Source organism: Monopterus albus, unplaced genomic scaffold, assembly GCF_001952655.1.
Source record: "Monopterus albus unplaced genomic scaffold, M_albus_1.0 scaffold100.1, whole genome shotgun sequence".
Classification (NCBI taxonomy): Eukaryota; Metazoa; Chordata; class Actinopteri; order Synbranchiformes; family Synbranchidae; genus Monopterus; species Monopterus albus.
Genome location: NW_018127980.1, coordinates 1132215 through 1150285, shown reverse-complemented (window position 1 = coordinate 1150285; position 18071 = coordinate 1132215). Strand labels below are relative to the sequence as shown.

At 39.4% G+C, this 18071-nt stretch overlaps 1 protein-coding gene across 4 annotated transcripts; it reads right to left on the bottom strand.

The window, feature by feature from the left end:
* Window positions 1-10743: 10743 nt before the first annotated feature.
* hccsb (holocytochrome c synthase b) lies at window positions 10744-16686 on the bottom strand. Of its 4 annotated transcripts, XM_020609655.1 has the most exons (9): window positions 16537-16685; window positions 15826-15878; window positions 15672-15719; window positions 15177-15310; window positions 14597-14745; window positions 13834-13953; window positions 13628-13714; window positions 12995-13206; window positions 10744-11735 (listed from the first exon to the last, which is right to left on the bottom strand). In XM_020609655.1, the coding sequence occupies exons 2-8, from the start codon at window positions 15875-15877 to the stop codon at window positions 13008-13010; spliced, it is 789 nt and encodes a 262-aa protein (XP_020465311.1). In that variant the 5' UTR covers window position 15878; window positions 16537-16685; the 3' UTR covers window positions 10744-11735; window positions 12995-13007. The 4 variants fall into 4 exon arrangements, with proteins under 4 accessions (XP_020465311.1, XP_020465313.1, XP_020465312.1 ...); XM_020609657.1 differs by lacking the exon at window positions 10744-11735 and having other exon boundaries at window positions 12144-13206; window positions 15826-15888; window positions 16538-16686; XM_020609656.1 differs by lacking the exons at window positions 10744-11735; window positions 16537-16685 and adding an exon at window positions 16254-16480 and having other exon boundaries at window positions 12144-13206.
* Window positions 16687-18071: the final 1385 nt, after the last annotated feature.

The window sequence follows — 18071 nt, the reverse complement described above, 5'->3', positions numbered from 1 at the left end:
CAGGAGGCAGACAAGTTACAGTTTAATTAATTTACCTTTAATGATTTTTGGTAAATGGGATAAAAAGGCAGAAATGTAGTCACACAACCAGCAAGGGTCAGAAACAGGCAGGCAGCAAATCCAGGCTAAGGTTTGGTTATAACAAAGTCCCAGGTGGCCCACATTACCCAGTGTACCCTCCTTGTGTCCTTTCATTCAAAAGAGCCACATTTAATTTAACTGGCTTATGGACTATCTTCTCATCTGCAATTTTAGGAAGTTGTTCATTGATGTATACAAGATTATTCATAGCAGCTCATCCAGTCTTCGGGAAAGACAGACAAATGCCTTTTGGCCTACAGATGAATATTTGTTTATATGGAACTATCTTACATGGAGCTGCATATTTTGGCTTTGCAGACCACACTGCACAGAACAGCAGATACTCACCAACACACACACTCTCTGAAAATAATATGAGAATATAAAAATTAATGTTCACAACTTAAATGCTTGCTTTCTGTGTCTCACATACACATGCACATACACCTAAGTCAGCAGTGAACATCTTTGTACCTCCAAACAAAGCGGCAGGGGATTGGGGTTACCTCTCCTGCCTCTTACTGAGTGCATTATTTCTTTAATTGCTGCTTCTCCTAATCAAGGATGTAATTAGTGCTTGCCAGACAAGTGGTTTCTGCTTGAGCTGAAACAGTGGCTAACAGTGATGTAAATGGATTGCTTATCATTCATGCATATTCTGAAAATAGGGGTCAGAGTGACAACAAATTGGAATACGAAGGAAAATACAGTGCATGTATTAATAGGCATGTTTGTTAGGGTTATACAGTATTTTAGGTCTTGTATAACACTGCAGGTATTGCTCACCAGATCACTGCTGTTTAATTATCAGGTAGAACCACTGTTCAATGGAGTGTCTTACCCATCAGGTGCACTGCTCTTGTTCAGAGGTGGATGCTGCTCTTTCACTAATTAATGCTGTCTTTTCCAGATGATATGTGGAGTAAACAATCTATAACTGTGTGAGAAAAAAAAAAACAATCTACTCTTAGGCCAGTCTTCAGACCGCCTTCATCATGTCATTGACTCTGACATGTTTTATTTGGAGTTATGTTTGTCCTGGCATCTAATTCATGAAGATTTGAACCAGTTGGGCTGCATGAACTGATCAGAATGGTGGATTGGAGTCATGGCTACACGTGCTGAGCCACACTGCAATTTGGCATTGAGATGCAGTAGTGCTTTATTATTTAGAGGTTTGTGTGTTTATGATATCTTTCTAATTGTTTTGATGACACACGGTAAACTCTTCCAGGTTTAAGGCTTAACTGCCTAATTGATAAGTGGTTGCATTGCATGAAGGTCCACCAGAAAAATCATTAATATTCATCTTGATGGGTCATGTGCATAGACATGTATGTGAGCCGTTGACAGGCGTCTGCCACCAGCTCGCTGTTCAGGGGCTCATTTGAGGACTTATTTCTGCAGTTCAAGACACCAAGCTTTCAGACTATGATTAGCCTGCTTTGCTTTTTTTGTTTACTTGTATGTTTTTTATTATTAAGATTTGCCTCTGCTTTGTGCCATTCTCCGACAAGTTTTTCACTCACTCCAAACTTTTTCTGCAGCTAGACTGCCTGTTTTCAGCCACTTACTTTATAATCTGCAGTTTAATTCTGCAGTATATGATTGCCATCCATTTGTGTTTATGCCTAATGTTATTATATTTTTAGAGCAGATGTAAACTTTTTTTCTTTTTCAGTGGTACAATAATCATGTACACAAGTATCAGTGGTGCCTTCTTGTAGTTATACTAGAGCATTTGAAGAAAAGTCTCAGGACCAGACAAAAAATTATGAGTTATAGTCAAGAAAATAAAAGACTTCTGTTTTACTGCAGCTGACCAATAGTGATCCTGGAGATGAATCGAAGCCATATATTTTTTCTGCTCTTCTTCCCTTATGCCCCCACCCCCAACTCATTCAGCATTTCCTCCCTTTACAAAGGCCTCCTCCCATCCTCCCTCAGTGAAGACAGGATCAACTGAGATTAAGTGACTTTGTAAGTCATCAAGGCCATGTTTTGTGTTATTGATCTGGTATATATGGTGAAATAGGGTGATCATTGGAGAAGTAATTATAAAGGGCCTCAGCCCCAATCTTTCTCCGCCCTCATTAAAAGACATTGGCAGGCAGGCAGGCAGGACCTATCTTTCTATTTGCCAGTTGACTACACCGTAAAGGCTGGTGGGTCATGGCTCCCACTAGTATGATAAGCAGCGAGTGCCAAACCGAAGGAGGACTGATTATGTCTCTGAGGAGACGTGTGATGAAGCTGTCAACTCCATCCAGGCTGTCTACTACTGTTTTATCCAGAATTCTGACTCTTCTTCTAGCTCTCCTCTATCACTGCTCAGTTAGCTCTGTCTTCACACTGCTTGGTGCTGTTTAGACATCAGTCTTCTCTCTGTCTTACACTGACTTGTACTTTAATTCACCTCCTGGCTTTCAAGTAGGCGGATGAATGCCACCTTTTGACTGGTTTGACTTAGTACCTTCCCAAGATGCCATCAGCCTTTTCAACCTATAATCATAAACTGCATTAATAATTTTGTGCAGTTTTTGATTTATTAAAACAGTTAAAATAAAGTATACTTGCAGTAAGCCTTCTATTCCTTCAATGAATGCAAAATTTACAAGTGCTCTTTAACAAAGTAAGTGTAAACTGCGGGAGCGAAAATGCCTGTTGATATTATGATGTATGATAGTTTTATATTTTTACAATTTCACAGTTTGTGAAACATCTAGATGGTATACCTAAAAGAGTTTTTTTTCCAAATACATTTTGTTCTAGCACACTGGGTAGAGTCTGCCACAGATATCCTAAAGGTTTCTGGGTTTATGTAGCTGACTGTATTTACACTGGTATTTCTAATCCCCAGAAGAAAGTACCCCCACCTCTAATGTTAAAGTACTCAGAGGTTTGTTTTGGGAAGACTAAAGTAAAGGGGTATAAAATATGATGAGATCAGTGAGAAACCACAGTCTGCTCACAGTCTGGGTGGGTGGGGCAACTGGTTCAGTAGGTAGAGCAGTCGTCTCCTACCCGGAGGGTCATGGGATCGACTCTCGGTACCTGCAGTCCACGTGTCGAAGTGTCCTTGGGCAAGACACTGAACACCCAAGTTGCCCCCGAAGGGTTAGAACCATCAGTTGAGTTGGCGCCACAGATGGCTGTACCAGAAACAAATTCCTTGCGTGTGTGTGTAACATACTTGGCCAAATAAAGGTGATTATCCTGATTATTATTATTATTATTATTATTATTATTATCCAGGATGGGCCAACAGAACTTCAGCTAAAATTCTGTATTCATTAAATACAGCAAACTTGTAAACTTTTTGTTTGTCTGTTTATTTACACAAGTAGAATTTGTCCCTAACCTTAAACATGTGGTTATTATTGAATATGTTCTAAATGAACAATGTTGCCCTCAACCTAACCAAGTCATTGTCATCCTGTTGACAGGATGCTTTCTGTCCTGCTCATGACAATGAAATATTCTTGAGGCCATGTTGTAGGTATACACACTAAGGCTGTACTCACATTAAAGCTGAAAAACAGGCTGTCACTGCTACACCTGCTGCTTAGCTCCGTGCAGTATTCTTGGTGGGGTATTTATATTTCCTTTTGAAATTTGCAATTACAATCTGGTCTCAGCATAATCACTTTTGCAAAGACATGTAACCTATGAGCTACAATGTGATACTTTGTCCTTAGAAACTTTATTGCAGACTCAAGGTCCAGACTCTGAACAACAAAAAACAACAAACAATAAAAAACAACAATAAAAAAACGATAAAAAATAAAAAGCCACCACAAAACAACAACCAATCCACTACTATCCCTTTAAGAGGCAAGTATACCAGTGTCTCCAGAGTACTGATGTATATTGCATGCCACTATATGCAGCGTTAGTCAACAATAACACATTATGTTTTTCAGAGCTATTCCTTAGGGGACCGTGAACATCTGAACCAAAATTCATGGCAACTCATCCAGTAGTTGTTAAGATATTTCACTTAAAACTGCAATTGCCAAACTTGTTCTGGTTCTAGAGAAAAAAGTAATGGTTTCATTAAAGTGATTAGGAGTCATCCTGTGGGCAACATGAATGTCTGAACCAAATTTTGTCCCAAGCAGTCTAGTAGATGTTGAGAAATTCCACTGACTACGTGATAACTTTGCCATGCTGTGGCATTAAAAGAAAGGCCAAAGAATCAACAAAGTCATTCAGATTTGTCCGCTGAGCACCCTGGTCCCTGGTCATCTGTGCTGAATTTTTTTTTTTTGTCAATCCATCCAACAGTTGTTTAGGCATTTCACTTAAAACCACATAAGTAAACACCAATGTGATGCTGAAGAAAACAAAGTTATTACAATTTATCGTCAGAGACTCATGAAAATACATATAATTTTGTAGCAATCCAATATTTTCTAAAATATTGCAATAAACATGCACAAAGAATCACTAGCCTCTCTTCATGTCTGTTAAATATTTAAGAAAATGTTAAAGATTTAGGCAACAAGCAAGATGACCCTTAAACGCAATATTATTGTGTTGTAATGTGATGCCTAAATAGTGTAACCTCAACAAGCTGTACTCCAAGAAAAGATGAAGCTAACAGTAAGAGTGAGAGAGTATATTCACATGTGATGACAGTGACAGTGAATGTATATGTATATGTATATGTATATGTATATGTATGTGAGACGAGTGCATATAAAAGAAGCTATACTGTATGCATGTGAAAACGGAGTGAATGTATAGAGGTCCAGGTCATTCATGTGCATGTGAATACTGGAAAGTGGGAAATCAAAGATGTGTATTAACAGCCTAGGGCATGTTCAGTTACACCATACAGTACATCACATGCAGTATTTATTCACTTTGCTCATTAACTGAAATAACACATTAGGCAGCATAAAGCTCTGTGGGAAGTCAATTCTCCCAAGAATACAGGGAACTCAGAGGATGACAGATGAATTTAGTGGGCTAATTGGCCTTCCACAGAAAAAAGCACTTCTTTGTTTGTTTGTTTTTGATTAGGGGGTGGAAAATGAAATTGTAGCAAGTCTAACAAGGGTGGCTGTGGCTTAGGAGGTAGAGCAGGTCGTCCCCTAATTGCAGAATTGTTGTTTCAGTCCCCAGCTTATCCAGTCCACATGTCACAGTGTCCTTAGGCAAGACACTGAACTCCAGGTTGCCCCCATTGCCACTGTATGGCTGCTCCTCCTGCCATCAGTATGTGTGAATGGTGAATGTGTGGGTGACTGGGTAAGTAGTGTAATGTGCTTTGAATGCTACATTAGAGCTTTATGTATTCAACAAATACAGCCAGAGTTGTAATCACAGTACTTTACTTTACTTTCAGTCATGTAAGAAGGTTCCAGCTTCGAACACTGCGTCCAGCCTGGTCCTTACTGTGTGGAGTTTGCATGTTCTCCCTGTGCCTACGTGGATTCTCTGGCTTCCTCCCACAGTCCAAAGACATGCAGCTTAGGTTGACTGGTGACTCTAAGTTGCCCATGGGAGTGAGTGTGAGTGTCTAGTTGCCAGCCCTGTGACAGACGGGCGCCCTGTCCACGATGTCCCCTGCCTCTCGCACAATGTCAGCTGGGATTGGCTCCAGCCCCTCGTGACCCTATTCAGGAATGAGTGGTATAAATAATGGATGGATGGATTTAGTCATGTTGTACATTTTTTGCAATTTGTGTCGATGTTCTTCTTTGAAGCCACTTCATGGTGTCCTTCTTTATAAGCCTCTTCCACCTCACCACAACCTTATCTGCACGTAGCTCTTTGCCTTGTGGGCATATTCCGCTATAGAGGGAAACACTTCTTTATTAAGGCTCTGCTACAGAAGCCATGAGATTTTGGTCCTGTTTAATTCCTGCTTTCTCCTGAAGTGCCATTAACATTACTTCTGGTGTTTGACCAACTAAGGACACAGCAACTGAACTGTGTAGGTGGTGCAGATACATTATTAAGGAGTTTGACAACAGGGCTGATGGGGAGGAGGCTCTGCCAGGTCTGATGCTGGTTAAGCCTGCTTCCTCCATAGGCTTATTTGTCTGCCTCTACATTATCATCTAAGACTGCAAACTCAGTGTGACTACAGTCTCACAAACTTTTGTAGCTTTTTTTTTTTTTTACAATGCAATAAAAATATTGTAAGACACATTACTACTTGGGGGGCACAGCAGTGTGGTGGTTAGCACTGTCGTCTCACAGCAAGAAGGTACGTACTGGATTTTGTTTGCAACCATTCTGTCAACAGTTTGTCCTTAGTTCTTTTGACAATGTGGGAGACATCAGAAGTGGCATAAACTTCCAATATTCCAGATAATGCTAAGAATCACAAACTAATGGCTTATAGGAATGTTCTTCTCTCACTCTTACAATCCTGGTCCAGTCTGCCCCATGTTTTCCTTGTCATTTAAGACCCGGACCCTTGTCTTTGTTCTGTTTTCGTGCTACTTGCTACACCCCTGCTTCTTATCTGTGCAATCACCCAGTCAGTATTTAAGTTGGCAGCCAGCACCTTGCATTGTCTGACTGTCAACAAAGAAACTTCTCTAGTCACTCTCCAGTATTCATCTTGTATTCCTGTTTTGTTTTTGACCAGTTTGAACTGTTGGTTTCACTCGTGTATGAACAATAGTGATATTATGTACTATACGAAGTTCTTACATGACTGCGGCTCAAGTACTTAGGGCAGTTTCTGCTGACGCTTTGTATCGAGGCTTGTGTCCGTTTCTGAGAACCACAGGACTGATGACAAGTGAGGCCTCGGTTTGTTGCTGAATGAAGTGATTGTTTCAGTTTCAGATTTGATTTGTTCATATAAGGACAGTGACTCTTTTGTGGGTGTAGTTGGTTCAATGGTTTGCAGATAGTTCAGAGAGTTTGCCAGTGTGCCATGTTAAGTACTGGGGAGCTTTTTTTAGTTTTTAGTTTAGTTTAGTTTAGTTTTTAGTTTTTTTTTTTAGTTTTGTTTTTTGAGTGATTGTTTGCTTTGTGTATGACTCAACTTCTTAACAGTGAATCATACACAAAGCCTGAGAAGAAATCGTCCCTGTTTGGAAACATTTTGAATTAATATCTACCAATAAGGTAAAAGGTCTATGAATAAAACACTTTTTGGAGGAGAACTGCAGACTTTGTGAACATTCTTGGCATTATAAACAACTCCTTTTACATACAGAGACATTGGCTCTATTGCTGGTATGAACTATTTACTGTCTGGTGCAGCTTTAATACTTAAAGTATTTGTTTATGTAAAATGTCAGCTACATATGATAAAAGTAATGTAGTTGATTAACTCATCATAAGCTTGTTTGTTTAAAATGTAATGATTGTGAGATGTCCTCTGACATTTTATCAAGATAAAACACTAAATGGTTTTTGCTTTTTTTTTGCCACAAGGCTAAGGTTGTATAACAACAATATGTTAACATTAAAGTAACTCAATTCAGTTCAAAAATGCTGAGATTTTCACAATAGCCTCATTTTATTCTGTCTACTGGATAAGTGATTCATTACATTTATACATTCCATTATTTTCCATAATGACGGTTGCTGTAGTGAGCTTTGTGCCATGTTCCCTCACTGAATTTGTCCTTCTCTGATTGAATTAAGCCATGGTTGTGCCTCTAACGTTTTACCAGCTCTGTGATATGCTTTAATGGTTTTATTCACGCAAGCATGTCCGGGTCATAATAACTGAGATTAATATGAAAGCAAATGTAGGCCATTTCACTTCAGCCTGGTTCAAATCAATACAAATTAAAATAATAGCTCAAGCAGAAACATTTGAGAATTGACGTCAGGTCCCAGTACCTATACACACACAGACAAATTAATAATCATATGTTGCCAGTGATTAGCTGATAAACCAGCAAACATGCACTGTTGATGTAAAGCGGCAAACAGAGCAGCTTCCTTCTCTAACAAGATGATTCCTGACACTGATAAGTGAGCGGACAAGTGGACAGAGCTGCTTAATGCTGGGGTAGTGGGTGGCTAGAAAGTCCCTTCTTTGGTATGGAAATGGAGCAAATATGATAAAATATCTGACTTTCACAGAATGCCAGGGGCTGTTTGGACATCTGCTGTGTGCTGTGCAGCTATCTGGACTCTCTGAAACACATGGGAAATCAACATGCACACATTATTTCTGTGGTCAACCCACACAGTCATGTATTTAAAGGAGAAATTTACCCAGAAGAGCAGCGCGGCACGTATGGTGCATCCATTTTGTTATTATTTCCATGGATGACTGTCCAATTATAGCCAGTGAGATGTTATTTTGAGGCATCATGTTGTCTTCAGCATGGACTGTATATTTCAGATGTCAGCCCCTTTAAATTTAGAGAGAGATGTTTTCCTCCTGTGCTGATGTTTGACCGTCATACAGGCAGGAATCCATCACTCAAGAGACAGAGAGTCCAGCTTCTCTGCTGACAGGAGCCTTAATATACCACAGTGCAATGCAGCAGCCACAAGTGCAGTGAGGGGGGGGTGAACATATTGCGTTCACCTCCCTCACTGTGTTTCCAGCTCTTGTTCAATCCACCTACACAAATAACCCAGAGCTGATCAGAAATTCAATGGAGCCATATGTGCACTTTGGGCTGAGATCACTGGGCTGAGTTGGTGTGTGCTGATGTATTTTCTGGTGCTGTGTAAATTGCATTAGAGATTAGAGAGAAAATGTTTATCCTACGGAAAAATATAGAAGGCGGGTTTAGCAATAAGTCAAAAGTAATTCTTAATTTTAAAAAGGAAGAAAATTTCCCATTATCCATGAGTAGAACATGTTATAATAAATATTTTCATGGATATGGGTGAACTATAAGAATAAGATTCCACAGCCATGCTATCATTTTTCTGAGGCTTTATGAAACTAAATACCAAAGCTTTTAATTCATTATTGAGTTACGGTCAGAAATGCTGCTATATGGTGGCTTGTGTATGTGTTCATTCTTTACAGGTAGGTGGATGACCTGTGCTCTCAAGTCCTTAAAACTCTGCCTACCTGTGGTTTAGTGTGTTTGTCTCCACTCCCACTTTGTCTGTTTTGTTTGTCTTTATCTTCTAGTTTTGTTTTGCACCTACAACATGCACCTCATGCATTTGTTGCACTGCTGAGACTGGACTAAACACCACATTTTTGCCTTTTTTTAAGTTTATTTTAACAAATATTCCCTAAATTTTTTACTCCAGTAGTGAATCTCCCTCACTTTAGTTGTGGCCTTTGAGCCAGTCATAAGAAGAAAAAGCATCGAATCTGCATTACTGGTGTCATGTCTTTGACACCGCAATACATGCATTTAATCCATTTTGTCTTAATGTGCCAAATGTCAACTTTTCAGCCCAAAGATTTTAAATAAGGACTGGGAAACAACCAGTTTAGGTGGGACACATTTATATTACATAACACCGATGCATTCATTTGTCAATATCTGTGGTTTAGGATGACAAAACTAAATCTTATATACAGTATGTAAAATATACTACTACACAGCAGAATAGTCATTAATGCCCTAGTTGTGTCTTGGGTTTAATTTTCTTTTTTTTTTTTTTTGGTCAGTTCCACTTTGTCCCAGGGCTTTTGCAAAATAGCAAACCTCATAAACAAATGGAGTGAAATGATTGTCTGGAGTTGGTGTCTACACAGGTGTTTTTGTTTTTCTCTAGTTCTCCAGTCATTTTGTTTTCTGGATACTTCAGTTCATTCATTTGTAAAGGACAAGACAGAAGAATATTCTTTTCCTTTTAGCAAAAACACAAGAAAATGATGAAGGAATTGATTGCTTTTTGTGTGCAGGGCTTTAATTATTCTGTCCTTCTGCAGATAAAGTAAAGTGAAATGACTCCCTCTGGTGTTCAGCTTCAAAACTACACTGCAAAAATGTCACTGTAGTGGGTAGGGTCTGATGTGAACTAAATTCATTCAGGCAAATTATTTCAATTCAAATTATTTCATATCACAAGAATACTGAACAATTCAATAAGTTTATGAGATACTCCAGCAATCTGGTAGAAAGGGAACAGCGGAACAAAATCACCCCTAATGCAATAAATAATGAATAAATAGAAGAAAGTCACTTTCGGCTTTTCACGTTTAGTGCTCGCCACAGCGAATCGTCACACTGACGACTTGCATGTTGACATTTGGCACGTGTTTTACGCTGGATGCCCTTCCTGACGCAACCCTGATTCGAACAGTATTAAATAAGAAGAGTGCCACAGAGTCAGTCAGCCATGGTTGGTCACGTCTGTCAGAGTCCAGAGTCCGGAGTCGGTCCCCCCTCCTTCCTTCAAACCTTTAACATCTGGAATACAGCATTCATCCTGTTATTACACCAAGCTTCAATGACTGAATGTAACACCTTATCTTATCTGTCTTGGTTTCAGCTGACACAGACCTCTGCAGCAAGGTGTTTATCAAAACCTAAAACTACAGCAGTTTTAGCTTCTCTCCGTATTGGCTTCATTTTTAAATTTCACATACAAGTCTTTATCTTGCATCCTAAATCTAAAGGAGTTGTGCCATCTGATTCAGAGAGCAGGGACTTTATGCTGTTCTGTTAGTCAAAGCTGAAAACTAAAACTTATTTGGCTTTTGACGTTACATCTTGACTAAGGAGCAGCCTTGCACAATCTTAGAAAAGCCATATCAAAACTTCTTAAACCCATTTATTTTTCTCTTGATGTCTGTACTACAGTGGCCCTGAGGTGCAAAACAACTACCTTTCACAAAATACAACAGCACCAAACAATCCTTGCTTATCAAATGTAAACACAAATATTATTCAGAGGATGTAGAGCACCAGCTTCACTGGTAAAATAGTTAACCACCAGCGCTTGTAAAATCATTCTTCGGTACAAGAATACACATTCTGGAAACAGAGACTGCAAGATTCTGCCCACAGAAATGTGCATACACTCATCAATCAATAAATAAACATATGAATATCACTGCAGTAAAATGATGTAGCAAAGCTGAGATGCAGAATTCTGATAATGAAGTAGCAGATGAAATGTTAGTGAAAATACTGTATCTGAAACAACGCAACAGAAAATGTTGGTTTTAAACCCAGGGAAATGTGATTTATGAGATGAAAATCTAGTTTTAGAGCTTTTATCATTTTTTTTGTGTGTGTTAGGAAATAGAAAAGTGAGACAGTATCTTATGTTGCTGTAAGAACATGATGATACAGTATATATACTGGTCAATTGGCTTCCAATTTAAACTCTAAACAAACTACTGTCTTCTGATGGCAAACCGAAGAAGCCATGGCAAACTAACCACCAGAGCAGAAAGGGTAACAGTCACGGGGTTTAACTTGCAAAGCCGATACCCATCCTGGTCCTTTCAAATATTATATACCTGAACTAGACCAACATGCTCATAACCCACTATACACCTTAAACTGTCAAACTGGTCACCACTGGATGAATCCCAATTCCTTCCCATGTAAGACAAAAGGAAAAAAATGCAAGGAGAGAGGAATCCAGAAACATTTTGAGAGACATGAGACATCTTTTTCCACTGATGCGTCCAGTCACCACCTGATTATCGATGACTCCTTCTGTGAAGGATGCTCTCTTGTATCCGGGCTCACGGCTCCTCCAGGTAGCCTCCTTAATCCAGAAGTCATTCCAGTCTGAGTAAGGATTGAGGAATAATCAGATATGGGAATTGGGACTTACCCACTGTGTACTCAACAGTCAGCAGAGCCAGAACCAAAGTCGTTTTGCATATGGACGGTAGGGACATGTCCCTACCAATATTTGAGCAAACCAGTGAGCATTATCTTTGGAATGAAGTCATATTAGATCATTCCAATGTGGCTGACCTAATATAATCGAGGCAGTGATCTAAAGCTCACATTATGTGCAAATGTCATATTTGCTCCCAGACACGGAGGAGGCGACTGCTGTCGGTCAGTGTGCTCACAACGGTATGTTATAGTGGCTGACTTCAGTAAAGTTGGAGAGATATTCACAGATTCTAGATTTCTAATCATTAACTCGTATGCAAAAGTTGCTAAAATACAAATAGCACCTCTTTTGTTTTGTAGTAATGTAGACAACAAGCTGCAAGCTCATTTTATTTATTTATTTTGCCCCGACCAATGTTGAGACCAAACCTATGCCCTTGGTCAGCACCACCAGTCTGAACAAGCTTCACTTTGCCAGGTGGCAACTAACATAGCAGGTTACTGATCAGGAGCATTTCTGGACCTTTTATCCAAGAATACAAATGTCAAGGTGTATACTGTATGTAAGCTACAGTCAAAGGGCTTTCTCTTAAACTTCATTTATATAGAATTTCTATCAAAGGGAAGATGTAGTAGACTATAGTTACTTTAAAATGTTTAAAAATGGACCTCCAGTCACCTAGTGGTTAAACATATCATACCAACTGCAACATTTCTTGGTGGGGTACTCTGTCATACCCCTCTCTCCCCCTCTGTGTATTTCCTATCTGTCTGAATTACCACCCAGGTTACCAGACAAAGCTGTGAACATCAATCAATAAGTCTCAACTGATTAAAAACGGTTTTTATATATCGGAACACTTCTAAATCAGTACTTTCAACCTTAATAGGTAAGGCAGCTAATTCGGTGTAATGTAATGTGGGACTGCAAGAGATATTTAAAAAGCTGGTCAAAATCAAAACACTGTCAGCCAAAATATCCTTAGTCCCTAATATTGGTGTAGATCCAATAATGATCCTTCATTTCCCATAATGCACCTCGCCAACACCTGGTAACTTCCCATGTCTTTCCAATTCCACATCTGAAGGTTATTTATTTCTTTTCACAGCACCACACATTGCAAAGCACTGAACTGAGGAATGCAATATTCACAGTCTTGTGTGTGTGTGTGTGTATGAAGTTCACAAAGTAACCTAAACACCTGTGAGACTCCTTTATGAGGTCCAGCGCCACCAGGCCACTTTCATACGGTCCCAGACAGCTTCTAAAGAGTCAAAGGCAGGGCGTACGTCCAGGATGGAGAACTGGTAGTTGTCTTTGTTGAGTTCACCGTCGTAGTAGTCGATTACATAGCGCACCTCCTTCCCACAGCGGTCAACGATCCAGTCGTGGCGGTCAAAAGGCAGCTCATAGCTGGGGCCAAGGACAGAGGCATTACAGAAATAAATTAATTTTTTTTTTTAAAGCAAAACAAACTGATATGTAGACATTGGATGTTATGCCATTTTCAAACTTGTAGTCTTCAGCCCCAACAAACACTGAACATTCATCAGAATGCACACAGCTCCTCACCAGGGAACACAAAGGGCTCTATGCTAATATATGATATTTAGGAAACACACTCTTGTTTGATGCAGGGGGTTCTAATATTTCACTTACATTGAACAATTGCACTAGTCACAGTCTCCACATTAACTGGTGATGGACATGATGGGGTTGAAGTTTTTCTTTCTCATACTTTCAAACCATCAGGAAGCATAACACATACTGTAGATACTGAAAATATGATGTTGAGTTGTGGACTGAAATTCAGGCAGATAAAGTGTGAACTCACCCCATCCAGTGGCGGATGCGAGCCCGGGGTGAGTACTCTTTGGCTTTCCCACCAAACCTCTTCAAGTTCGGCCCACATGGACAGTCACTGGAGGAAAAACGTGACATATAACATATAATAAAATACTCATCTAATAATGTTAAAGTACATAAAGCTAAGCTGGTGTTTCATGCTGATTTGTGTGTTTCTGTTCATTCAGGACTTACCGTGCATGCAGAGCCTCCCATTTCAGGATCTCCTGCCAGGCCTGCTCATTGTTCTGATTGTGAATTTTAATTATGTTGGTCATGTCCACAGCAGCAAGGTCATCATCACGCCAGCGCCACCTGCAGCCCAGGACCACACATGAACAGGACAGACTGTTAAACCAAGTCAAGAACCCCAAACCACCAATATAGGGTTTCTGTGTTACTTCAAAGGTCTGTCTCCTTCCATTTAAATACTATAAATGCAGCACTGTAATCATTAAAGCTAATGCTACATGTAGGCTAAGCAAGCTGGCCACTGAGTACTTCTGTAATGTTCTAAATGTGTGCATCAGTCAGTCCTTTGCACACGTCTTAATGGAGATTTTATTCATTTATTTTATATTTGTGAATAGGCAGGTTGGAGTCTCATCTAATAACTGGAAATCATTAAGGGTATATTGTCTTATTAACCATGTGCCAGTGGTTTCAATCCTACATCAGATTTATGGCTAATGATCTGACATTTATTGTTTAAATTTCTCAAAGGACAAAAATATTATCTTCTGTTTGCTTTGTTTTCCCTTAAAACCTTATTTTATATGTGCTGATCATAATCTTAACTGTATGTTTTCCTTTCTTCCTCTTCTTCTTCTTTAGTTAATGACAGGGCTACAGGTCTTTAAATATGATTGGGTGTGCAGACTAACAGGCTCATATTTCTTCTTTTACACACTGTTTAGTCAGCTTCTCAAATTAAAAAATAAGTATAGTAAAGCCTGACCCCTTCTGCAGCATGGCGTTCCAGAACATCTGTTCAGAAGGGTAAACCCAGTTCTTGTCTGTGCCATGACGTGGAATGGTGGATTCCTCTCTGGAGACTGACAGGCTGAAAGGCTGGCCTGGTGATGGCATTTGGTTAGGAGGAGGCATCTGTACACACAAGGCAGAACAAAAAAAAAAAAAAATCAATGCCACAGACCACATTTGAATCTTTAGATGCAGTATCTTGTTTTCAATAAGAAACTTTGAAAATAAACTGTAAAAAAAAAAATGTATATATTCAAATATACAGTAATAGTGATTTTTAATAAATTAAGTTTTTAGTGGAAAAACACGAGACAGGGTATTATTCAGAGCAAAGTTATGTTAATGACTGGAACTGACCTTTCAGGATGAGAAGCCATTAACGTTAAATGTGCTTTGACGTTTTAAAAAAAAAGCCATACAATCACGTTGAACTGCAATCCAGTCAAAATGCTGCTTTATTTGAAAAAACATTACTGTCAACATCACCCACTTATTTATTTCTGCTTGACTTTGGCCCTCTCACTCCCTTTCCACCATTAAACTGGTGTAGGTACCATATTTGCTGGGTCGATGTTGCTCTTCATGTCCGCAGCAGCTCTCATGGGACACTCCACAAACTCATAGGCCCGATCCTGGTGGGCTGGACCTGCTTCTGCTTTGTGCATCGGACACTCTGATGGAGGCGACGCTACAGGAGACAAGAACACAACTGAGGAAAAGTAGGCACGGTACTATCATATAGCTTCCAATAATTTCAACAATACAAAGATCAAAACCTACAAAAATGCTAAATGTGCAGTCACAAAAAAGCCTGCTAAACATGTGTAACAATCAGGAGGCAACAGTAGCACGAGTCGCTGTAACAGACCACCTCCAGCAGAAACAAGCTTTATGTCACTGCTGTTCAGGCCAACAAATAATAACTGGATATTAACCGATAACCTATCTGTCAGTGTTTCCAGGGACTGCACTGGCTGAACTGGTACTTAATAATTCATTGTTTACAGGAATGTCACAAATAATTTAATAGTCCTGCATAGCACTGATACCTTTTCCAGGCTGAGACTGATGCATGGGACATTCTGAAGGTGGAGCCACTAAGAAAATCAAAAAGACAAAAAACACAACATGTTAACATTTCTTTTTTTTTTAAACTGTATACTATTATAACAGTTAACAGCCTTGTCGCTCCCTCGGCACTACCTTTGACAGGCTGGGCTTCTGGAGCAGCAGGTGTGGACACGGACGACCCCATCCTGCCATGCCGGTCATAATGATGGAAAATGAGGGAAAGGTCAATACACTTCATATGTAATAAGTGTTATATGTGATGAATAGCCGCTATCACTGAATGAACAATAAGGAAATGCATTATATAAAATAATCACTAATATTATATTATATTTATACTAATAATGCTAATACATTAATAATAGCACCGTTCAAAAGCAGAGGAAATGTTTTCCATAAGGCAAAAGGATCAAACGCTGTACTCTAAGTAAAACCAGTAAAATACTCAGTCATTTTAGCTAAGTTTATGTTTATTCTTCGTTAAATTGACTCTGATTAACCTCGTGGTTGGCGTCAAAGCTTCAATACAACTAATCTATTGAAGTGAACTGAAACGACACCTGGCTAACTTAGCAACGCCAGCTATTTTCAGACCTCCGGGTTCCCCACCATGTCCGATTTATTCTGCGATTCACATAACGTTGGAATAAAAAGAATAAAGTGAAGCGGAATGGTAAATCAGTCAAGCGGCTAGCTGCTAGCGCTAGCCCCTTTCTAGCACGTTTTGCTTTTATTCCTAACGTCCTTTCAATGAGTCGCGTTACATGGCACGCTGGGTGCCTCTTTTAATGTCCAGTCAAACGAGAAGCGATAGAAAGCAAACAAACCAGAGATAAAACTAACCCGTGAGAGAGGTCAGCACAGACCGGGCTCTTCTGTTAGGTTACTATCCCAATGTCAACGTGCAGGACAGCTGATATGTTACGCTTAGGCTTTCATCACAAGACTCGGGAGTAGCTTCTTCTTCCTCTTAGAGTATAATGGCGGTTGGTAAACAATGAAATGGTTCATTACCGCCACCAACTGGATAAGAGCGTGGATCAAGAATTTGACTTCTCTTTCCTAAATCAAATAATTAAATGAAGGTAAGTATTTTTTTCTAACACTTAATAGGATAACTTAAATTCTCTCTATCAATTTCATTTTTCTTAAATACTGAAACAAATACAAAAAATGCAAAAAAAACTTATTTGTAAAATATCATACAGATCAAACACCACCTTTATATATCTAACATTCTGAATCATTTCCCTCCTTTCATTGTCATATATTGTGCAGTATAACATACCATGCTCACTTGTTTCTTTCTCCCTACAGAAGTCGCATCTTCTAATAATAAGTTTATCCTTTTTAAATAGTGTATAATTTAGTCCTCTATGCCCAAACTGTAACCTGGATATTATCGTCTCTTATCTGCTGATATTATTGCCTGCTTCTTGCTGCACCCACTTTCCTTTGGATCTTATATAACCACTTCCCTCAATTCAATCTGGAAAGCTGATAGAGTTTTTCTAATTACTCCTGATCGTAGTCTTAAAGCCTGATATTAAATAAGATTCAGTTTTTTAAAAGATGTATTCATTGCTAATCCAACTGAAATCTGAATCTACTGACTTCCTCTGTAGGAAATGTCCACAAGGAAAAAAATTAAATAAACTAAAAAGAAAGAAAGAAACATCCAAAAGCTGTCATCCAGTTCCTCTGAGGTCTCTGAGCCTCTGTTCACAGAAACTGGTTTGAAACTGTATTAAATGACAAAAGAAATCATTACTAAGTGTAAATTCTGACTAAATTGTTGTAAATGTTTCTATTATGTAAGATAGCCTCTCTCCTTATACATGGGTTATCTTCCTATATTGATGTATTTATATAAGCTCTAGGTTGCTAATATTTGTATGCTGCCTGCCATACGCATCCGTTAAGGACACAAGTTTCTCCTGGTAAGCAGTGTAAACCTATTACATTTGGCGTGGTGACTTGAACGCTTTGAGCCTTATAGCACTACTCAGGAGTCTTGGGATCTAACATTTGACGAATGTTATTCAGGAGTTGCACACTGTGGGTGACATGTGCCTTACGTTAGACTTCTGGTGCGAACTGTTACTGGCAATTTTACCCAGTGGACGCTCGCAGTAAGCTATTACAGCGAGAGATCCCCGTGCAGCTCAAAAAACTAAAGTTGTTACAACATCTGACAGGTTACCATAAGCCTATGGCTGGTGAAAGGTCAGGCCACCTTATCCGGTTCCGGCATCTGAAAGACACCCATGCATCCTGTGCAACATCTGTGCCAGATCTGTGCCAGTTGGCCTCATCCTAGATGGACCGGGCATGTAGTCATCTGCAGGCTCAGCAATAGTGGCTGCATGTGCAACTGG

What these genes read in the sequence shown, in the direction of transcription:
- hccsb (XM_020609657.1), bottom strand. Translation starts at nt 15,877, where the DNA reads ATGGGGTCGTCCGTGTCCACACCTGCTGCTCCAGAAGCCCAGCCTGTC. An exon ending in AGAAGCCCAGCCTGTCAAAG is followed by an intron (nt 15,720 to 15,825) that starts GTAGTGCCGAGG and finishes TGATTTTCTTAG; the next exon opens with TGGCTCCACCTTCAGAATGT. An exon ending in TCAGTCTCAGCCTGGAAAAG is followed by an intron (nt 15,311 to 15,671) that starts GTATCAGTGCTA and finishes TGTCTCCTGTAG; the next exon opens with CGTCGCCTCCATCAGAGTGT.